Here is a 22,726-nt window from a genome sequence, read left to right on the forward strand (position 1 = left end):
GCATCTTAAGAAGGGCCCAAATTTAACCCAATATCGAACCACCCCCAAAAAGTAGTAAAACACAAACTGAGAAAATTTTGTATGTCTTCTGTGGGGCCAAGAATCAGGATAAGTAATTAAATTAAGGCTCCTAACAAGTTTTTCAGTGATTCTTTGTAAAACTCTAACATGAAAATAATGAAGAATATGGAAATACCATAACTATATACTTTATTTTTTAAAGTAGCTAATCCACATCATCCCATTAAACATGTAATATTCTTGTGATCTCACACAGTGTATGTCAGTTAAAAATTAATAACAATTGGAAAAACAAAAATAATAAAGGAGTCAGTAAGAAACTTTGGGTGGCAATGTTGATGGCTTTTTTTGGTAAGCTCATGTGGAGAACACTTTGAAATAAGATGGAATTGTATAACCCTAAGTGTGCTGTAACTCTAAAGTGTGCTGTGACTTTAAGAGTGCTGTAACTTTAAGAGTGCTGTAACCTAAGTATAATACAATCATAAGAGTGATGTGTAACCATAAGATATGAAAGTAGAACCTTAAGTGGTATGGAACTGATAAGGGTGTAGCCTGAACTGGACGGGGCGTACCCCCGAACTGGACAGGGCATACCCCGAATTGGGCAGAGTGTGCCCCCAAGCTGGACAGTGTGATAAGTCTGAACCACTACCACGAACATCCAGCTAGAATAGTATAAAAGGAGCTGAAGACCCCAAGCAAGTCGATGATTCATCCCACTGACCAGTCGACCAGTCAATTTGATGATCTGACTACTGACCAACACATCGGCACACCTGATCCCGCTGGGAGGAGCATCGCCGCCGACCAGACGAGACCAGAGGACGAGGCAAGCGGAGAGGCGTATAGCCTAGTGCCGACTCGAAGCCCTTCGTCTACGGATCAGACCCTCTGACCCCGCGGGAGGAAACGTTGCGCTCCCATTAAGGACTTGCGCAGTACAGGTACAGCGACGTGGTAATTGGCAGACTTAATATTGTGTGGTAATTGGCAGACTTAATATTGTGTGGTAATTGTATTGAAATGAATTAGGATAATATAAGGTAAGTGTGTGAATTGCCATCCAAGTCCGAGTCCTCTTTAGCCATGGTACCTGCTCGCGACAATATATTACTATAAGGGCAGGGGACACTGGAGGTAGGGAAAAGATAGGGAAAAGGCCTCATTTGAGCTTTATTAAAAATAAGGAAGTTTTGACCTCTGCAGCCAGCCTCTAGGGATTAGAAGGGCAAAGGCAGCTAGATTCTGAAGAATCAGAAAGACAAAAGCAGCTAAACTCAAGCAATTAGGAAGACAAAGGTAAAGAACTCAAGACCAGGAAGTTCCTAGGTACCATGATTAACATAAGAATCACAAACTGTCTGTACATAAATCTCCCATACATAATCTTACCCTCCACCGAAGGACAGGGAAAGGTTGCCTGGCTGGGAGAAATCCAAGGTTAGGATGAAAGTCAAGCCAGGGAGCCAATCAGATTCCAAGAGCCTACAAAGATCTCAATAAGAGGAGCTACAGACAAGAAGTCCCAAAGCAATTCACTTTCAAATTCTCCCTACTCATCCTGGGTAGCTGTCTGTCATCTCTCTTTTCCTCCTTCCCCATCTTCAAATAAATTGTCTTCTTTTATTTAGTTCTTTACCGACACTGGGTTTAGCACTGCCAGGAGCTTCATGTTCCAGCAGAGCTGTGGCATGCCGTGGCATAGCATGGCATGGTGTACAACCTTCTGGGACATTACATCACAAATGCATAGCTTCTTAAATGCCAATCATATCTCCAAAAAGTACTATTTGCTGTCTAAAATCTAATCAACTGATATATTTTGAATAAGCCAAGGTAATAAATAGTATGTCCAAGTAAGAGGGAACATCTTTTATTTAAAATATTTAAAATAAATATCAGGTATTTAAAATATTTTACGGATATCTAATTCAGTGAGAATTTTTAATTTCAAAGCTTTCAGTATTATTAAATTAAAAAGATTATCCTTTTTATTATTGTAAGAACAAAGTAATGAGCAAAAAAAAAAAAAAAAAAAGAACAAAGTAATGAAGTAATTTGCTAACTATTTCTCTTTGGCAGTACTAGGGCCAAAAACAGCCCATCTTTAGCTATAATTCTAAACCTGTATTATGTGGATCATGCAATTAAAAATTATTGTATTTTGGGCCGGGGATTTAGCTCAGCGGTTTCGCCATCTGCTGTGCAAGCACAAGGACCCGAGTTCGATCCCCAGTACCAAAAAAAAAAAAAAAAAAAATTATTGTATTTTGCACTGGGGATTTAGCTCAGTGGCACCACGCCTGCCTCGCAAGCACAAGGTCCTGAGTTCGATCCCTGGTACCGCCAAAAAAAAAAAAAAATGTATTTCAAAAGATCACTTACATTACACATAAAGTGCCATCTTTGAGAAATGCTCAAGAGATTCTAGAACATGTAACAAATGTGTTAGAAATCTGTTTATAGATGTTGACAGAATGATGCCAAACAAACAAGTGTAGGAAACAGAGCCCTGAATATGTCACTTCCAGTAATCTTAATTAACAACTTACTGCACAGGCTCCTCAAAAGGAGGCAGGGGAAGGCCCAGGGAAGGAAGGTATGTTTACTGTTCTTCAGAAACATACTGGTTTTTTACTGTTTTTCAAGAACAAGCAGGGAGTCACAGCCATTAATATTGACCCTGGACATTTTCTTCTCATACAGTAAGGGACACCCAGGGAAAAAAGAGATGTCTTAGAACAGGTGGCAGAGTTCTTTAGGGTTCTCTTGCATCAAGAAAACCACGCAAGGAACTTGGAGGATGAAGAATTCCCTCTACCCTCCCCCCAAGACGATCTTATTACTAGAATTGCTTCTATTGAACATTCTATACTCTGACAAAAGGCAAATGTGGCAAACACATTAGTGGATTTCAAGCCAGTGAGTGGAAGTTTCCAATTCTGTTAAACCACACAAGAAACCCCTGACATGAATGGAGGATCCATTAGGGGAGCACAGCTCAACTCCTAAGACCAAAGCTGCAGTTTTCCTCGGATTCTAGAAAGGTTCTTAAGATTGAAATGTTATGTTTTCCACCAGGTAAATTACCCTCCCCACAAAAAGAAAAGAAAAGCAAGTGAGCGAGCAATGTTCCAAGTTGGAAGTGAAAACTGAGAAGGTTCTTGTAGACAGGGATTTCTCATTTCTGAGCACTCTTTACTCCATGGTTTTATTACAGATAGCTAAACTGCGGGCTACAGGGCCCATATTTCCTTTCCAACCATTTCCAATAGTGTGGGTAAGCAAATTTCCTTTCCTTCTGGGTAATGAGGTCTCTTAATCCTAACCTCAGGGCAAATTATCCTATTCTTCAGCTGTTAGAGGCCTAGAAGAAGTTAATTGGTCAGCTTTCTTTACCCTCTACTCTGAACTGCCAGTTGGGAGATTTCCTTTTCCAAGCTGCCTTCGTGATAATACCAAAATGCCCCATGCCAGTAACTGGAAGAGACATACTCCTCCTGTTCAGGGTCACTCTGTCACTCAAATCTGGGGCAATTCATGTCCCAGTTGCCAACGACTAGCCATCCCACCCCATCAAGGACCAATTCTTTTGCCAGGAGTTGGTCCCCTAAACATTGTATGATGGCTCCCTGGTAATCATTCAACCCAAGGATCCTAACCTATATCCTCACAAAAGAAAACACTCCCTCAAAAGAGAGGCTAGGCTGGAGCTAAAGTCCATTACTGATACATTTTTGGCTGCAGATACCAACCCTGCCATGCAAAGCAACCATTTTACTAGTAGTGAAGCCAATAGGAGAATATCGCCTACTACAAGATCTCAGAATCAGAAATGAGGTCCTGTGCCTATTCACCCCCATACATCCTTGCACAGATCCCTAGAGACACTAACTGATCCAAAGGGTAACTTTCCTATCCCTGTGGACCTCAGCTCCCAGTACTTGTTTGCCTTTAAATGGGAGGATCCCCAAACTGGGCTCCATAACAGTATACTTGGTTTTAGAGATAGCCCTCATCCATCTGCCTGGATCTTGGCTCAAGATCTTAAGAGAGCTAAAATTTGAAGCCACTACAATACATAGATGATCTTCTCTTTGGTAGTTCCACCAAGGAATTATCTGATCAAAACACCACTGAAATCCTCCATCTCTCAGCAAAAAGGGGATACAAGGTATCCCAACAAAAGGTCCAGATTTCTCAATCAAAAGTGACCTATCTGGGGTACATTTTAACACCAGGACAAAGGCAACTGTCTTCAAGGAGAACAGAAGCAATCTGCCATCTAGGTCCTCTAGAGTCTTAACAGCAACTGAGGGCTTTCTTAGGAAGGGCTGGCTCTTGCTCAATTGGTTTGTTCTCTTAAGATGGACAAAGAGCATTAGCCCCAGGCTGGGAATAGGGTTTCTCCCTAGCCTTTCTGCTTGGCTAGTTCTGCTACTCTCTTACTTGCCACAACTTACTCCTGAGATCCTAACCTCAAGTTACAAGTCAAGGATCCTAATCTTGACTTGACTGTACTCTTTAGAGCCCAGACTAAAAAATGTTTATGAAAGAGTAAAATTTTACTGATTCCTGTTGGGCTTTTTCCTTTTTTTTTTGAATCAGTTAAGCCTGGGTTATCTTTGACATAGGCAGACTTTGCACACATTCGAAACCATAGTTGTGTGAGGGGATCACCATTCCACACCCTTCCTGCTTCTTTTGGGGCCCCTTGTTCCCATCAGACGTCTGGATGAATGTGCCTGCAAAACACAGTGCCCATGTGTGCAAAGTCTGCCCATGCCAGAACACACCAAGAGACACCCAACTACCCCACGTAAGTATCTGCAGACAAGGCATCGGGTTTGGTTTAAAGACCTGGTTAACTGCATTATCCAAGGAGACACTCTCTCCAGGTCTCTCCACACAGGGCACAGTGCAACCCTGCAGACCTGAGTCCACCTGCGCGTGCACACTGTTGCCAGGGGAAATGGTACAAATAGCTTGAAAGTAGGAGCTGCTAGAATGGATGTGCAGCGGCCCAAAGGGCTCCAACTTTAAGTCAGAAATGTCCTTACATGGAACATTCAAAATCTAATGTGGGTTTTTATGAAATGCTTAAAGTTCATTAGAATTAGTTGATCTAAAGTCTTTCTGTACTGCCTCCATAATTCAAGGAGTGAGAAACATGTTACTGCTCTGGTTTGGACGGTGTCCTCAAAAGATCTGGGTGCTTAAGGCTTGATCCCCAAGAGGGCACTATCAGGAGGTGGCATGGATCTTTAGGAGATGGGCCTTGCTGCATGCAGGTCCTTGGGTCATTGGGAGCACTCTCAAAGGGGTCTGCCCCAGGAAATGAGCAGTTTTCCCCATACACATTCCCTCCCATTTTTATCTGGCACCCCACCAACAACCCAAAGCAATGGAGTGGCCTGATGTTGAATTAGAACTTGCAGAACACATAAATCTTTTCTGTGTTGTCTCAAGTGTTTCGTGGAAGTAACATGAAACTAACACAATTTTTTAAATATTTAGATGTTTTAAATTAAGATCAAAGGAAAATGGAGCTTTTCTATCAGATAGAGCAATATGCATATTAAGATGGTCACAACAGGTGTGGAGGTACATGCCTGTGATCCCAGCCACTTGGGAGGCTGGGAGGACAGGCTAAACAGGAGACTGGCAAGTTTGAGGCCAGTCTGGACAAGGTGAGATTCTGCCTCACAATTTAAAGAAAGGACTGAGGCTGCAGCTCAGTGGTAGAGTGCCACTGGGTTCAATTATTAGGACTACAAAACAATTTCTTTAATGTATGAAAAAAAGGCACAGAGAAGAAAACAAGGGGAAGGGAGAAGAGAAAGCACAGGACTCTGTCAGGAGCCAAAGGGATTGGGTGAAGTATAATTCTGATTTTCTCTGCATGTAGTCTTCCCAGCCTAGTTTACTGTGTTTCCATTAACTGTATTTGCCACATAAGGACATCTGTCTTCTTTAACCAAGAGATGCTATTAAAGAAGAATCAAGGCCAGGGAACGTGAGATGGCAGCAACTATTAAATAAACACTGCATGGGCTGATTAATTTTTGCAAATACTGTAGTCTGAAAAGCTGAGAACAAATAATTAGAAAAAGGTGTCCACATCCTTCTCCCGAGAACATGATATTCACAACCCTCTAAATTTATGTACCAAAATTTAAACTTCTAAGTCACAACATTCTAACAACTTGGCACTTTGTCTTGAAACTTTGCATTTGACAAGTCGTATTTCAACATTTATACCTTTGCTAAATAACTCCGAGTGAGCCAAAGAACTCAGGATCTGCAAGTAAAAGTAAAGGTCACAGGTGAGGAAAACAAAAACCCATCCAGAGCATAGGAGTGGCAAACAGGAGGAGAAAAGATTACCATTATGCCTCCTGGAAACTTCTGGCAAGTCTGACTGTTGGTACTGAGGTGAGTTTCTTGGCAAAGGATTTTCAGGTAGTTTCTTAGAGGTCTTCAGTGGACTGAACTCTTGTTCCTTGAGCTCAGCTATGTTTTCTGAAGTTTTAATGTTAGTTTCCTTAGGAAACATACATGTCTGTATTCCATCCTTCAGACTGCATTCTGAAGAAGTATTATTGACAACAACTGTGTTTTTCAGCGTGTTTTCATCTTTATTCAGTAAGTTTTTGGGGAGTGTTAAACTCTTCTGCAGACTGATATTCATGCCACTTGAATATCTGAGGCCAACCCAGTTCTCACCCATAACATTGGTGCAAACATCTTCTTTAGCAGCAGACAGGGAGCTGCCCGAGGTCAAAGTCTGCTTCTCCTCAGGAGCAGTGCTGGCACTGCTAGCTGCAGACACACTGGCTTTGTGTTTACTGTAATAGACAGAACACTTATGCTTCTTTTGAGAATGGCCATGGGTGCCAGGGCTCCTCTTGGCAGCGTTCTGCATCCTGCTCTGCGGCGTGCTCACAGGAAGGCAGCTTTTCCCCCTTCCCTTATCCGAGGGGCCATATGTGTCAAGAAAGTTCTTGCAATTATTTCTGGATTTAAGAAGAAAATCATTTCACATAAAGACAAACAAATCAAACTGTACTTCTCTGTTTCTACATCCATGAGAAAGAGGCAGCAGTTGATAGTGTGTGTAGTAAGGAGTTCTACCTTCCCTTCTTCTAAAGGCCTGGGAGTTTTCTGCCAATGAGTATGCAAGTGAACTATGTCATACGAAAAGATACGGTGCAGCTGTTCACAGTGACATAAATTTTATGAAAAACTTGGAATCGAATGTGTTATTACCTTAAATAAAATCAGAAATGAGTCGTGTCAGAAGAGAATCCACCCCCCAACACATACACAGATTCTTACTTGTGAGAATGGGAGCTGATCACATCCATGGGGCCATTGTTCTGCTGTGAAGCTGAGCTAGCATTTTGCCTCTGTCTTGTTTTCATGAATTCCATAAGAATGTATTGTGCTTGTTGGAAAGCTATTAAAATCACACCTAACAGGGACAAACTGGAGGGAAGAAACAACAGCATTCATCACTGCATGACTCTGACAGGCATTTAAGAGACTAGTTTGAAATCGGGCACGGTGGTGCAGGCTTGGAGCTCTGCTCTGAAGCTGGGGCAGGAGGATGCTTAACTCAGAAGTCTTAGTCCAGCCTGGGCAACATAGCAAGACTCCACACCGTCCACAAAGAAAGTGAAAGACTGGTTTTATTACAGAAGACTGGTGAATGACTGATGGGAAAAGGCTGAAGACAGAGTGTTAAAATATCATTAAGATGTATGACGTAATTTCTGATGTTTCTTAAACATAACAAGAAATCTTGACTTTTTAAAAATGCGCACACTTGTAAGGCTGACATTACAATTCAATTTTTAAATATACTTTCAGGATAAAATCATTTTAAAAGGGTCATTTTGTATCATAATCTCAAACTGTCATTGCTTTGAGCTAATAAGGTGAGCTCTCCCACTGTGACTGCCAATCAACACACACAGAACACAAGTGTCCACAACCTTCCTAGGGCCTATGAATGTCTAACAATTAGATTACTATCCCCTTAAAGCTGCCCAGTTACTGCCTTGCCTACTTCTCATGTCAGGGAGAGAGACTTCTGCAAAGGGAAGGGCACCAAGAGACCGAGGAAGAGGGAGGGAGTGGAGGGCAGGGGTGAGAGACAGAATGGAGATGTGAGAGGCACAGGACACTGCCTCCTGATGATGATATAATCATTATATACTGCCTGCTTGAACTCATAATTTTTAAAAATTCTTATGATTTGACTCTATTCGGGCAATCTGTATTTTCGAGCAGCTCTCTGCTTGAACACTCAGCGCAGGAACGGTCCAGATGGTGGCTGGTGATTTACCTGACAAAGAAGACTGTGAGCCTCCAAAACGACTCCTCCCAGCTGGGCCCGGGCACCACATCTGCACACAAGGGCAGCAGGTGATGAGGAAGGGTCACGTTGAGGGTGAAGCGGAATTCCAGGTCTGCGGCAGTCACCAGCATTAGCTCCCGAATGACCCAGGAAGAGGTAAAGTCAGGAGTAAACCTGGTAACAGGTGAGTCACCTTTATGAACTTTTAATGGTTTCAGCTTTAGTCATGAAATGAAGTAACTATAACACAGCAAAACCTGTTACTTTTGGGCCAGGGATTTAGCTCAGGGATTTAGCTTGGAACCACTGAGCTGCACAAGCGGAAGGTCCCGAGTTCGATCCCCAGTACCAAAAAAAAACCTGTTACTTTTACAAAACAAATACTCAAAACAAACTTGAGATGCCTTATGAATGGAAAAAGCCCCTCCCCAGTGTGAAATACATCACAAAACTAAAGGTAAAACCTGGTACTTACACAATGCTGATATCTCGGGATGTGTTTGGGTTCAGGGAAAACTGATGACAATCCAGCACTTCAAATCCGTAACCTTGGCAGTTATAGCCATTGATTTTCAGTGATGACACAGTTACAGGAAGAGGTCCGATATTCTCAACTTTAAAGTTCTTTGTAATAGATAAAATTTGCTTGCTGTCTTTCAGTTCTAATTAAGACAGAGGGCATTGTTTGGTATATAAGAGCTGCAAAATTTTTTCAATATAACTTACTGAAATCAGTATTTACTGAATCAACCAAATCATAACCTATACTACGAAAATGTGAAAGAAGTTCAACCTAAGTTCCAAATGTGATTTCTAGAATCAGAATTTCTGATTCTGTCATAGCTAGATTGTTGTATTGCCAGGATACAATAGAAAAACAGTCAAAATTTTTCGTAAACGCTCTGCCTAGGTCATCAAAATCTCCCTGGAGGGGCAGGGCCCTTCCAGAATGAGGAAGGCCTTACGTATGGCCCACTCTGGATCAGGTGAGGGCAGGTCAGACACAGAAAGGCACAGGATACAATCTCCACTCAGGGAGACTGCTGCCTGCAGAGGCCAAGAGGCAGCTGGACAGACAGGCGTTTCTGGGCTCCCTGCTCAGGCACCTGCATCAGGTCACAGCCCTTTTATCCCATCACATCTCGACATGGGTGCCCATGCTTCAGTCATGGATGTGGAAGAAGCTGAGGGCTGAGGGCCAGGTGACTCGTGGCGGTTCACAGGCAGGCCAACAAGAAACTGTCCATCTGCCAGGAGGGTGGTAAGTCCCAATGGGGACAAACCTCCCGCACCCAAGGAACCCCCCAGACCTCACCCTGTGTATTCCTTCATCCAACTGCTTATCTACACCTTTGACATATCCTTTGTAGAACTAAGATGTGTTACGTACACGCACCAATTCCCCACAATGAATGTAATTATTATGTACTGCAAATACGTGCTGATACAAACAAATAATTAAAAGAAAAAAGATGCAAAATATGCCCGTTATAAAAACTGGGTGAAAGTGGAGCATTTCCCTGAATTCTGTGAGCTGTCCTAGCAAAGCTGAGGGGTTGTAGGACAGCAGCCTGTAGCCTGTCAGAAGCCTCTGAGGCAGGGACCTGGGCCTGCGAGGCCTCAGCGTTGTCTCCAGCAGGCAGCGGCAGACCTGCACTGGACTGGAACACACCCAGCTGCAGAGCCACCGCAGGCTCGCTGGTGCGGAGAAACCCTCACACCTTCCGGATCACAGAAGCGGTCCGTGTGCTGCGCATACAGCAGGAGAAACTGAGCGTGAGTCGGTGCCACATCACCAGAGACACAGATTCCAAACACTTCCGCCATCATGGGAAGCTGTTGGTTAGCACACACTGCGTCTCCTCTCAATTCATCACTTTGGGGTGATTCTTTCATCACATTACTGATACCCAGATGAACTGCTTCATGTATTTATCTTAAATATCTGACACTCCGCTGCTTATCCAGTTAGCATACTTTTCCAGTCCTTTATATTTGCTATCTAACTTGAGGTAAATAGCTACAGCTACTAATCCAGGACACCCTGTGCTCACAGGCCCGCCTGGGTTAACTATCTGCGTCAGTGCAGTGAGTTTACTACTGACTTGTAAAAAAGTCTTCCCAGAGGCCCTTCCGCTCCGGGCTGTAAGGCCCAGCCTCCCACAGGGCACCACGATGCATACTCACGGCGGCGGCGGCAGTCCATCAGCGTGGACTCAGGCACCTTAAAGCGGAGGGACCCCCCTGCACCAGGAAGCCGACCGCCCACTTTCAGCAGCTCTCTCGCTCCAAATCCCTCCACACCAACCACATCAATAACCGTCAAGTTATTCCTGGAGAGAAAGGAGACACAATGAAAAAGCCATCAGCACAGGCAACCGAAGCTAACCCTTTTGGGGCGGGGGGGTGAGACAGGGCCTTGCTAGATAGTCTCAGTGGTCCTTGAACTCACAGCAAGCCTCCTGCCTCAGCCTCCTGCTGTAATGATAGGTGTACAACACCATACCCAGATCACAGCTGTTATTTAAAAGGAAAGAAAAGGAGGAAAAAGAGCTCAGAGAACACTTTTTTTCATTTTCCTTTGAGGCTGCCAGGAATGAGTGGTTTAAGTTCAAATACTATAGAGGGAAATATCTATAGCAGTGTCTCAATTATTCTTTTATACTAAGGAAAGAGAAATACATTTGTGTGTGTGTTCTCCCTTTTCTGATAGCACTAGGCAACATGCTGAGTGAAATGCATTCCTTTCTGGAGACCAGGCCTGCTCCTGGGGGAGGGAGGTGACAGAGGCACTGGGGGTGACGTGTGGAGCCCCACTGGTCACCAACACCAAGGCCTCTTCCCAACCTGCAGCCCAGCCTCCTCACTGCACTCTGACTGGCACAGGAAGTCAGCTACGAGCTGAACAGACAGAGACGGAGACTGAGACTGATTTAGGCAGATGCGTCAGCCACAGGGACACACTTACCGGATCAGTATGAGTGAGGTAACTTTCCCATAGTCCACCGGTGTGAAAACAACACCAACTCTTTTCATTTCCAGTGGCTGTAAATCCAAGTGCAGGGTGCCAAACCTGGACTCTTCAGAGTGCATTCCCTGCAAATCATTAGTGGTACAATCAGACAATGCCATTCTCCTGTAGAGCAAGCTTCCATCTTCATTAAGTGCATCTGTAAAGAGGGCTGCATTTCCAACCATCCTCACCAGTCTTTTCTGTTTTGTTTCTGTTGCAGGAGTACGGAATCTGAGCTACACTGCCAGGCCCTCATCAACCTATCTGAATTTGTTTATCCTGATGAGTTCACGCCAATAAACAGTTCCCAAGTTGCAGCTGAGACATATAGGGAGCGGCTGCAGGACAACCTGACATGAAAGCTGGAAAGGAATTTGCTTCCTGGCTTGGAAGAAACTGGGACGTAAAGCCTTCTATACAAAGATGCCTTGAATGTAAAACCATTAACCAGAAAAGAGACCAGGAAGTCTGCTCAAATCCCACAGCAATCAGATGAGACCACCCATTCACTGTTGGACCACCCCAAGATCACTTTAATATTCAATTTAAACTTATATGGAAACCATATTTTCACTTGTAGTCTCTCCAATCAGCCTGGGAAATGTGCTTTTATTCATGCGCTTCTTCCTTTTCTCCAAAAGCATTTCTGAGTAAAGCATTCTGCTCTAAATTTAACAGTCAAGATTCATTCTTTATCTTTCCACTACTTTTGCTAGCTCCTCACTAAAATATTTTTAAGAGTTAAGATACAATCTGTACAATGATATTTCTCATTCCTATGTTTCCAACTTTTAAATTTGTTTAATCCTTTAAGTACGGCTCTCACTTCCCATTCTTTCTGAAAGAATAAATGGTGATGGGGCTGGGAATACAGCTCAGTGGTACAGTGCTTGCCTAGCACATAAGCAGTATGGGTTCAACCCCCTATACTGCCAAAAGAAAAACAGGAAAGAGTGAATGAATAAATGATGATGGTGTGTGATTCATCTTCATCAGAATTACAAACTCCATGCAAAAGAAAACCCTGCTTTATATACATAATATAAACACTGAACAAACAAGCTGCGGACTTTGATATTACATTTATAATAGTAACAGCACCATTTGCTCAGTGGTCATGATATGCTTGGCACTGGGTTATTTCAGGCATACAAAATACCAAGTCATCCATTTTCTAACCCTTACTGAACTGTCACACATTATTGTGAGTGTGAAAGATGAGGCTCCAAGAAATTAATCCGCCCAAGGAAGTCACATTGGTGGAGCATAGAAGAACCAAGATTCCAACCCTCAGTACCAAGTTCCATACACTCTTAACCAAAGGAGCCATATTTCTAAGAACAAAAGTACAATGCAAGAGTCCTTTATAAAAAAAAAAGCTTCAAAAACAATTTGAGTTATATTTTGAGTTTCTTCAAGGCACTGATGCTGTTCTTTTTGTTTGTGCAGTAAATTAACAATAGTGATCATTTCCTCTATCATAAAGATGTAATATTCTGGGGAAAATCTGCAGTCACAGTTATACTTTTTCCAAATGAGCTGCACCATTTCTTCAATCTGAACAGCATATTCAGATATAAAAGAAACTGGCATTATTTCTTCAATTTCAAACCAGTATGGAAAATCATCTCCTACTGTGGTATCACAGACTAATTATCGCTAACAGCACTGGACACTGTCTGTGAAGAGGAGGACGAGGGGACTGGAGAAGGCTCCCGGAGGTGGGCGAGACCACTGTGGTGCAGGCTCTGCCCATGCTGGGGCTGAGGCCACTTCAGAGAAAGGCAGTGTGCTGCCGTGTGTTTGCTAGTGTGACTAAGTCTCTAGAGAAAGCCCACTTAAAAACTTGCTTTGATTCATTTTGTTTCAACTCTTAGCTAGAGGTTATCCATAGTCTCGGGCTGTCTAAGTAAGCTAGGTCAAGAGTGTATTTCTGAAGGGACAGGGCTCAGAAAGGAAAATAAAAAATGCATTTAAACATGTGTGTGTGCACGGATTCTCTTTTCAGTAGATGTTCTACTGGGCGGGGGGGGGGGTTAACTAGGGCTCAAACCCAGGGCCTGAGCATGCGAGGTATGCCCTCTCCCACTGAGCTATATGCCCAACCCCCGCCCCCCTTTAATGTTGAGACAGGGTCTCATGAGTTGCCCAGGCTGGCCTCCAGCCTGCAGTGCTCCTGCCTCAGGCACTGAACAGCTGGGATCACAGCATGAGGCACCGTGCCTGACTAGATGTTCCATGTCTGAACTGATCTCAAAAGCACAGTACCTGCGAGGCCAACACTCTGCTATCCAGAGTCACTAGATGAAAACTAAGAAATCAAGCTCCAAGCCCCCAAGCAAACAGTGTCCTCACCATGTGCCATTTTCACCCCTACTCCTAAGAAACACTTAGGCAAAAGTGTCATGTCTGCCTGGGGACTTAAGAGTGTTACAGAAATCCTTTTGTATAGGTGAGATGAATATGACAGACACTGCATGACTTGCTAAAAACATGAAGACAGCTTAAATTTTAAAAAGTGCATGTATTCATTTTTACCTTATACTGCCCTAAAAAAAGAATTTAGGGGGCCCAAGGAGTCCCAAGAGAATTATAAATTCTGAGGTCCTGAGTTTCATGGTTTTCTACATAGCTCTGACTCAACTGTTATTTCTTGATTTGCATGAATTTAAAATCATCAAATTAAAATGATTTACAGGCTAACATGAATCTGACTCCTGCCGCACTAGTTAATTGGAAAAATCTGCTCTGCATCCATCCTTCCTGCCTAGAGAACAAAAACGAGAGAGACACACACAGTACATAAAGACACTTCAAACACCAAGTCGTGAGGCACAGCTGCGTTGATGGCTAGTCTGCCAACATTCTGTTTCTGTCTGAAGAGGACACCCTACCCGATAAGGGCAAGCTTTGGTGAGCTGGAATTCACCCGTTGTGAAATTAATCATCTGCATATCGGTGCCAAACCTACAAAGACAAAAACCAATGGTTTAAAATAGCATTAAAACCCACCAATAAAGAAAGAATTCATAATATGTGTGCACTTACATATTTACCTGTGCACACACACAAATTCACCAGCCCCAGCACAACCCTGTCTCAGCCCATGCCACGCCCACCCAGACCTGGCATATTGCAAGAGCTCAAAAGAGGATTCAGTGAATGATTTTGGCAACACAGAATATAGAGCTACTTATATTGACAACAGACTCTAAACACGAAGCAATTTTTCTTTCTCTAAGTGGTTTACAGATAGAAAGTTAAACAGAAGGAAATCAAAGGCAAAGGAAACACTCGGTACTGTCTGAAGGTGTCTTTGGTTACTATGGCTGGGGAAATCCTACTGGCCCCTGCAGTGTAGCACCAGGGATGCTGCTGAACATCCTTCAGTATACAAGACAGCTGCTACACACACACACACACACACACACACACACACACAGAACCACCTGCCCACAGTGCCAATAGTGCTGAGGATGAAAAACGCGGGTAAGGAGACATGTTCCCAAACCGAAAGGAGGCAATGTTCTAAGTACTACTGTGATTATGTGAAGATAATCATAACAGACATGAATGAACGCTATCATCTCTTATAGTTTGACTGTAAAATAAAAAATGCCCTAAAATACTACATCTTTTTTGAGACAGGGTCTTGCTAAGTTGTCAGGCAGCCTTGAACAAGACACCCTGCTGCCTCACCCCCAAGCAGTTGGGATGACACATGTGCGCCACTGTGGCCAGCTTCAAACTCATTCCATCATGATTTAGACTCTGTCTCAGAAGTAAACATGAAAGTTATGACAGTAAAGAAAAACATGACCCAGGCATTCCCCTTCTAGGTATCTTCCAAAGAGTTAAAGACATCATATTACAGAGATCCATGCATACCCATGCTTACAGCAGCACATTTCTCAATACCTAAGTCTTAGAAGCACCCTATCTGTCCACCAACAGATGACTGTATAAAGAAAATGTGGTTTTACATACAATGGAGTGCTGCTCTGCCACGAAGAAGGATAAATTTGAGGCATGTGTAGAAAAATGGACGACTCCTGAGACCATAAATTTAAGTGAAATAAATCAGACACAGAAGCTTAAATGCCATATGGTTTCTCATATATGAGAAACCCAAATTATAACTAAAGAGCAAACTAAAAGACAGATAATAGAAAGTAGATCTTTCTCACATGGGAAAGGGACCAAGAGATAGAAGGGAGGGAGAGGGAGGGAGGAGGGGAGAATGAAAAAAAGGATTAAGATGTGTCATGTACATGCCTCAGCTCCCCACGAGGAATGTAACATTATGCACTGCACACGTGTACTAATAAAAACAAAAAGTTAGATAAAACAAATAAATTGTTTTATCTAAAAAAAAAAAAGAACAAGAAAGAAAAGAAAGAAAAGAACATCCATCAGATAGTGGACCTGACAGTGACACCGAACGTGCCACACAACACAAAGTCAGGAACTTCCCACAGGCAACAAGCACCAACAGACTGGCTGCTCATGTGCATGGCTGAAGAGCTGGTGCCGTGTACATCCACACACAAAGCTGGGAGACAGAAGCACGGGGCTTTTTCAATGTCTGAGTCTTGATCGCCTTTCCCCAACTGCCCATCATGTCAGAGCATCTTCCTACCATTTGTGCAGCAGGCGGCCTGCGGCTTCTGGCTTGGGGTACAAGGAGAGAGGCAGGAGCTGCAAGGACACCGGCAAAGAGGACGGGTTCCTCACCACAAAGTACTTCACCTGGATGCGGGGAGGAGAGGGTCAGCCCGGCGAAGGACAGAGCATCCTCCTGAAACACTCCTGTCAGAATAGCACAACCTCCATCTAGCTACAAGGAACCACCACCCAACTCAACCCGAGGGACTGCTTAAAAAATAAATGGTCTGCATGCTTCAAACAATGTCTTCATGGGCTGGGGGTGTAACTCACTGCTAGCACAAATACTTAACCTGGGTTTGACCTCCAACACCAAAAACAATAACAAGAAAAAAAAGGCTGTAGAAGAATAACAAAGATAATGCAATTAGATCTTGGGTTGCATCCTGAGCCAGGAAAACCATAAAACATTATAAAGCACGCTAGTAAGCTCACTGGAAAAGTTCAATACAGACCATACACTAAATTTAACATTACAATTAATGCTTCATTTTCTGATTTTGGTAGTTATAATCTGGTTATATTTTAAAATGCCACTGTTCTCATGTCATTCACACTGAAATAGAGGCAAGGGGGCCTAAACATCTGCTGCTCTCAAATGGTTCATAAAACTATACGTGCAGAAAGAAAAGGGATGATGAAATAAGTGCCACAAACATTAAACAGTGGAGAATTTTGGTAAAGGACCATTAGTTCTTGGAACATTTCTCTAAGTATAAATTATTCAAAAGCACAAAGTTACATGAAAAAACTAAAGCCCTCTCAGGGTCACCTGGGAAGCTCAGTGAACACTGCTGATGTGTCCACTGTGACTCGGACCACTGACACAGCTCTCGGCGAGAGACAGGAGGGGGCCGGGCCGGCGCCCCCTGGCCTCTGCCATCCTCCAGCCATCTGGGCTGGCTGGAGAACCCTGCACGAGGGAGGAAGCTGAGAGATGAAGGACAGAAAGTAAACGCACAGATGGAGTCATGTCCCAGGGGCATCACAGAGCAGCCTGGCTCGCTCTGGGCTTCCTTTCAGCTTCTCACTATGAGCTAAGTCCTGCTAACCCTGTGTTAGCCAAGATTTTCTCTGTTGTTTGTAAGCGGAATACTTTCTTCACAGTTCCCTTTTTTTGTACTGGGGATCGAACTCAGGACCTTGCGCTTGCCAAGGCAGGCACGGTGCCACTGAGTTAAATCCCCAGCAGCTGAATACTTTCGTAAGCCATGTTTCATTTATGAAGTTCATATTCAATTCAAAATTTGTTCAGTGCATGCTCAATCATCTTGTTCTTTTGACACGTCTGTAAGTAATATGTGTATGACTTTACAATAATTTTGGTCCTGAAACAAAATCTCCAGGTGGAAATACAATAAAAGCTTGATTTGCGAGTAACTAGTTCTGCAAGTGTTCCACAAGACAAGCAAACATTTCTCAGAAATTTTAACTTGATAAACAAGCGATGTCTTGCAATGCAAGTAGTACATGACATCAAATGTCACATGATCACAACTAACCAATGGTGGATCTCTCCCTCTCCCCCACACCCTTTCTGTCATGGAGGAGATCTCATCTATAGAGGAGGAGGAGAGAAAGGCAGAGGAATCCCTCACTTCATATTAGATTATGGAGCTGTGTAAAATGTGGCAAAGTGCAAAATTTTGTAGAAAAGCACCACCCAAATACAGCTGTAGCAGTGTAAGCAATAAATCTATTTAATGACAATGCAATGTCACATTTCTGTGAAATTCTCAAAAGGAGGCAAAGCATGTGTCACTGCATAGGTTCCATGTTAAAGCAGCATGAAAGGAGAAAGACTCTGCTGAGCCAATAGACAGCAGAGGTCCCATTAGTGATAGTGAAGTTCGCCCTACACCATAACCCTCCTCTCTCATCCCCCTCACCCCAGCCACAAAGGCAAATGCAGGTTAATTGGTTTATTTTTCTTTATACTTTGTATTTCCTTTACTATTGTGCATTTTTTACAGTACTGTAGTCATTTTCACATGAATACTTTTGGGTTGTGGAACAAATCATCTGAGTTTTCATTATTTCTTGTGGGGAAGTTTGCTTTGATATACAAGTGCTTTGGATTACAAGCATGTTTCTGGAATGAATTATGCTCCCAAACCGAAGTTTTACTGTACTGTGAAAATCCAAGAGCTAGGTGTCACTGATGAAGAGATGAAAAGACACAGTGTCCTTACCGCACTGTTCTGAAGGGCAGCCGCACTGAAGTCCAACACAGGGCCAGGCTCCGTGACCAGACGAGGCAAGAAGGAAGGAAAGGGTTCTGACTCCTTGGACTTTTTGAAGTGGGCAAACTGCGTCATTCCCAAAACACTCCTCCTGTGTAATTCAGACAGACATTACCATACAAGATAATTTCCCATTAACAAATAAAGGAAATGACTAGATGTCACTTCTACTCAAAGGAACAAGGGCTCCTGGGGCAAATGGCTATGCCAGGTCTGAGGTACAGAAAGCTAAGACTGACTTTAGAAGGTCCAGGGTGTAACCCAGCGGTGCAGTGCAGGATTAGCACTGCCTGCATTTGATCCCCAGCACCAGGAAAGAGAAGAAAAAGCCGACCCTCGAATGTTCTATTTTACTGGAAAGCAATCAAGTGCTCATAGAATGATGGCAAAAATCAAAAGAGACATACAAACTTCCCATACCAAATGTGACAATTTATCATCAAAAATAATAAGGACAATTAATAGAGAACAACACACTAAAGAAACTAGTGAAGCTCCCCAAAAAGGCCCCTTTAAAAAAAAAGCACCTACTAAATGTAGAACGAACAAAATAAAAACATCAGCATTTTGCAGCTGTAATTCTAACAACTGATTCAGGCAAAGATTATCCATGAATGCTAAAACCACAGAGTGAAACATTCTTAGGGAATAGAAAATTTGTAGGATATCAAATTATCATAGCACACATTATTTTTTAATTACAAAAAGGAAAGCGGTATTGAAACTGAAGAGATCTGTCACCCATTACCTAAACCAAACGCCTTAACAATGTTAAAATAATGAGACAAACTGACATTTATGCACCTCCTGATGTCACATGATCAGTAAAGTAATTAGTATTCTTGCTAAAAATACTTAATTTGAATGTAAACCAAAGAAACCAAACACAAAAATCCAGTGTGGAATGTTCCATACAACAACTGACTTGGATTCAAAAAACTGCCAACAAGATGAGAAACGAAGAAAGATGGAACCCTAGTCTGGGCTACAGAAGCAAGACCACCATGTGTAATGCCTGGTCCTTGGATACACCAAGAAGAAAAGAAAAGAAGAAAGAAAACAAACCTATAATAAATATTAGCTCAACTAAAGAAATTTTAATATAGACTGGGTGTTAAATAATACAATTTCACTGATACTGAGTTTATTGGGTAAGTATTGAGGGCCGAAGTATAATGACAGATATTCCTAGCAAAGTACTGAGGCCTGAAGTATGGTACGTACAGCTTACTTTCAAATGACTTGGCAAAAAATGAGTGAATGTGTCTGTAAACAGATGCAGAATTAAGGAAATAAAGCAAAAATGGTAAACTATGAACACCTTGTAAATACAATCTAGTTGAGGAATATTTGAGTGCTCCCTGTATTACCCTTTCAATTTTTCTGAGGGTTGAAATTTATCAAAATAAAAAGATAAAGATAAATTATCACCAATCACTAAAACTTCAGTATAATTTCAAAAAACTACTAAGAGTTTCGCCCCACTGTTTAACAATAGAACAGAAAATAGTTGAAGACTTACCTACAGACATCACCATTTTTATATTTCTTCCATCTTTCATACAATTTATTTGCAAGTTCTGAATCCACATCCCAGGTAGACTGATCCAGAGAAAGGCTCCTATCCCAATTAGGTTTTTCTAAAAGGCAGATCATATTTAATGTTTAGATTTACAGAAAGTACAGTTAATTAATAACCCCCAAAGGCTGACTATTAAAACATCTCATACTGAGAGGACTACAGAGTGAATAAATGCCACCTCTTTCTTCTGCTACTACTAAAAGTCCAACTCAATGGCAAATGATATATCAAATTAAACAAACATGTGAAAAGCAAAATGAAATTGAATTATGTAAAGTATTAACATAAAAGGCACATGACTCATGAATACAGCCTGAAACATATTAAGATTATACTTGTAGCATTTTTAACAGCTCTAAATCTGAACTATAAAACTGCTCCCATATAAATGGTCACCATCCAAGTCTTTCAGGATCCTATGTCAAGTGCTGAGACACAATGGCACTTCCCAAAAGAGGGCAGACCAGGGCTGACCCTACACAAGGTGCACATTTATAGACCAGGCTATTGTTCACTTCACTGCCCTGCTTGTCTGTACCAGGAGGGAAAGGTGGGAATCCCCCAAAAGAAACGTCTGTACTTTAAAACTCTTCTTTTAAATAGCTCAATGAATCAAAATGCAAAAATTAAACTTTTTTTTTAATCCAGAACACTAGAAACTATTTCTATATCAACACTCTGGCCTTCAGTCTCACACCACAATAAGCACCCCCTACGAAATGTTTCTGCCCCTATAACTTAAGTCTACAAATGCAATCCAGTCAGCTCTTCTGTAAAAGAAACAATTTTCCAATTGTTCCTGGAGGGGCCGTTACAATGATCAAACAATATTATTTTTTAAAACTCCCTTACAAAAGCATAAGCTACTAAAGAATCAGACAGCATTATTTACACAAGTACCCTGGATGTGTCCTGGAGGATTCTTAACAATTTAAAGTCATTCTGTCAATGATCATGCTCTCTAAGAATAGAATATGATGCAATTACTTTAACAGAATTAACTTTCCATCTAATTTCACTCACTGCTTCCCAGTCCCCCCAAGTTCTACAGAAAGCCTAAGGGCAAAATACTTACCTGCTTTTGATTTTCCCATGAAATAATGCATGCCACAATGTGCTATCACTTCAAAACCCAGACTCCCTTCCTAGATTGAAAAGTAATATGTGAATAACTTAAATCACAATACTTGGCATAAAAATCCTAAATCACTAACACATGAAGCAGACATGGCCTCCACCTCTGTGGACTCCTTTATGCCAGAGCCAAAGAACTAGAAGGAAATTTCTTGGTTTACTTTATTCCTGAATCAGTTCAGAGAAATCTGAGCTGCCTCTCACAGGGAGGGTCAAAACGGTGGATTCTGTACAATCACCAATGTCCATAAAGACAGCCACAAGACACGCAGCTACCACATGAATTAAAAGATTAAATTAGTTTCAGGACAGTTTTAGCAGCTTTTCTTTGTTTGTTTTGCTTGTTTTCCAACTGTACTCTAGTCCTCTGAGAAGCAGTATGCCAATCTATAGTAAGTCTTAGCCACTCAGGACATTTAACATCCTATTTCCTACAGATCTGAAAAGTACAGACTTGCTACTTCCACACACACACATCTGAAACCTGGCTTCTGCTCCCTCCCGTGGCTATTCTTCTTACATGTGTCTCTTAATTGGAAAAGGGGGTCTTCTAAGAAATCTCCCCTGTTCAAAATATATAAATGGCATTAACCTCACATTTTTGTTGAGGCTGATTTGTGAAGTCCTACCTTCAAACTTATAGCTAAACACAAGGCATTTCTAACTATGAAACATCAACACTAATAAGTGAGAAAAATCATAAAGATGATTGCATGAATGTCTCATAGTGAAAAACTAGAACCCAGTGTTATACAGAATAGCTTGGATCAAAAGGAAGCAACAACAACTAAATAAAAAGAAATAAACATTAAGAAAAATGACGCATGTTTAAGAGAACCTAAATGAAATACAATTTACCCAGATTTTATAATGTATTCTTTTGTGAAACCTTTCAGGCCTTAGATTTGGCCCACTAAGAAAATTCAAGGGTTACATGCAACAATTAAATGTCACTTAAAAGAGGGATTCATCAAGCATTCAACAATCTAGTTTATTTGAAGTCACTGCGGTATGGAATGAAATTTCAAACATGCTGTCTAAAGCAAGCATATATTCCTTGCTTTAAATATTTTTTAAAATAAGAGCTGAGGATGTAGCCCAGGGATAGAGCACTTGCCTAGTACTCATAGGGCCCTGGGTTCCATTCCCAGCACCACAAATAAAAGAAAAACCACTTTTGGAAATGAATGAAAATAAAATTGATCAGTTTGGAATGAGTTATTAAATAATCTCAAGTTACTTCACAAAAAGTAGATTCTTTCAAATAAAGATTTCAGTGTGTAAAAAAATTTACTATCTAAAATTGGCCTGGTAATATCCTTCAATTTCTTAGCCATGAAGAACACAAACTTAACCCGGTTAATAAAACCCAAGCACCGTGAGTAAATAAAAAGAAAAGTCATTATTTTAAAAACTGCCACACACAGAGGGTGTTGTAAACAATACCTTGGTTGGTGCTGAGAAAATCTGTAGAGGTACTGCAAAAATGGCACCTATGTTTGTAGTCAAAAATACACTGGTGAATAAATTTATGGCAATGTCTTTAACAGAAAGTTTCAAAGAAAATATATTCCAACAGCCTGGAGGTAGAAATAAAGGGCCAGTGAAATTCAGAATCTAAAAAGAAAAGAAGCAAGAGAGATTACTTTTCCTAACATTAATTATGTTTAAAATCATTATAAACTATGATTCTAAACTTCTTC

General features: G+C 41.7%; 1 protein-coding gene across 8 annotated transcripts in view; it reads right to left on the minus strand.

Annotated features, from left to right (window-relative positions):
- Nucleotides 1–22,726, minus strand: part of Tmem131l (transmembrane 131 like) — a 173,702-nt gene that overhangs the window by 55,821 nt on the left and 95,155 nt on the right. For all 8 annotated transcript variants that reach the window (XM_013067229.3, XM_013067228.3, XM_013067227.3 and 5 more), the window contains 12 exons: nt 22,470–22,640; nt 20,965–21,034; nt 19,830–19,947; nt 18,257–18,398; nt 16,039–16,148; nt 14,294–14,366; nt 11,355–11,482; nt 10,574–10,719; nt 8,862–9,048; nt 8,375–8,560; nt 7,363–7,512; nt 6,412–7,040 (listed from right to left, as the gene is read on the minus strand). In XM_013067229.3, the coding sequence (XP_012922683.2) occupies nt 6,412–7,040; nt 7,363–7,512; nt 8,375–8,560; nt 8,862–9,048; nt 10,574–10,719; nt 11,355–11,482; nt 14,294–14,366; nt 16,039–16,148; nt 18,257–18,398; nt 19,830–19,947; nt 20,965–21,034; nt 22,470–22,640 (2,110 nt within the window). The remainder of the gene's footprint in view (nt 1–6,411; nt 7,041–7,362; nt 7,513–8,374; nt 8,561–8,861; nt 9,049–10,573; nt 10,720–11,354; nt 11,483–14,293; nt 14,367–16,038; nt 16,149–18,256; nt 18,399–19,829; nt 19,948–20,964; nt 21,035–22,469; nt 22,641–22,726) is intronic.

Source organism: Heterocephalus glaber, unplaced genomic scaffold, assembly GCF_053883595.1.
Source record: "Heterocephalus glaber isolate CG9 unplaced genomic scaffold, H.glaber_assembly_v1.0 deba00000613, whole genome shotgun sequence".
NCBI classification, from domain to species: Eukaryota; Metazoa; Chordata; class Mammalia; order Rodentia; family Bathyergidae; genus Heterocephalus; species Heterocephalus glaber.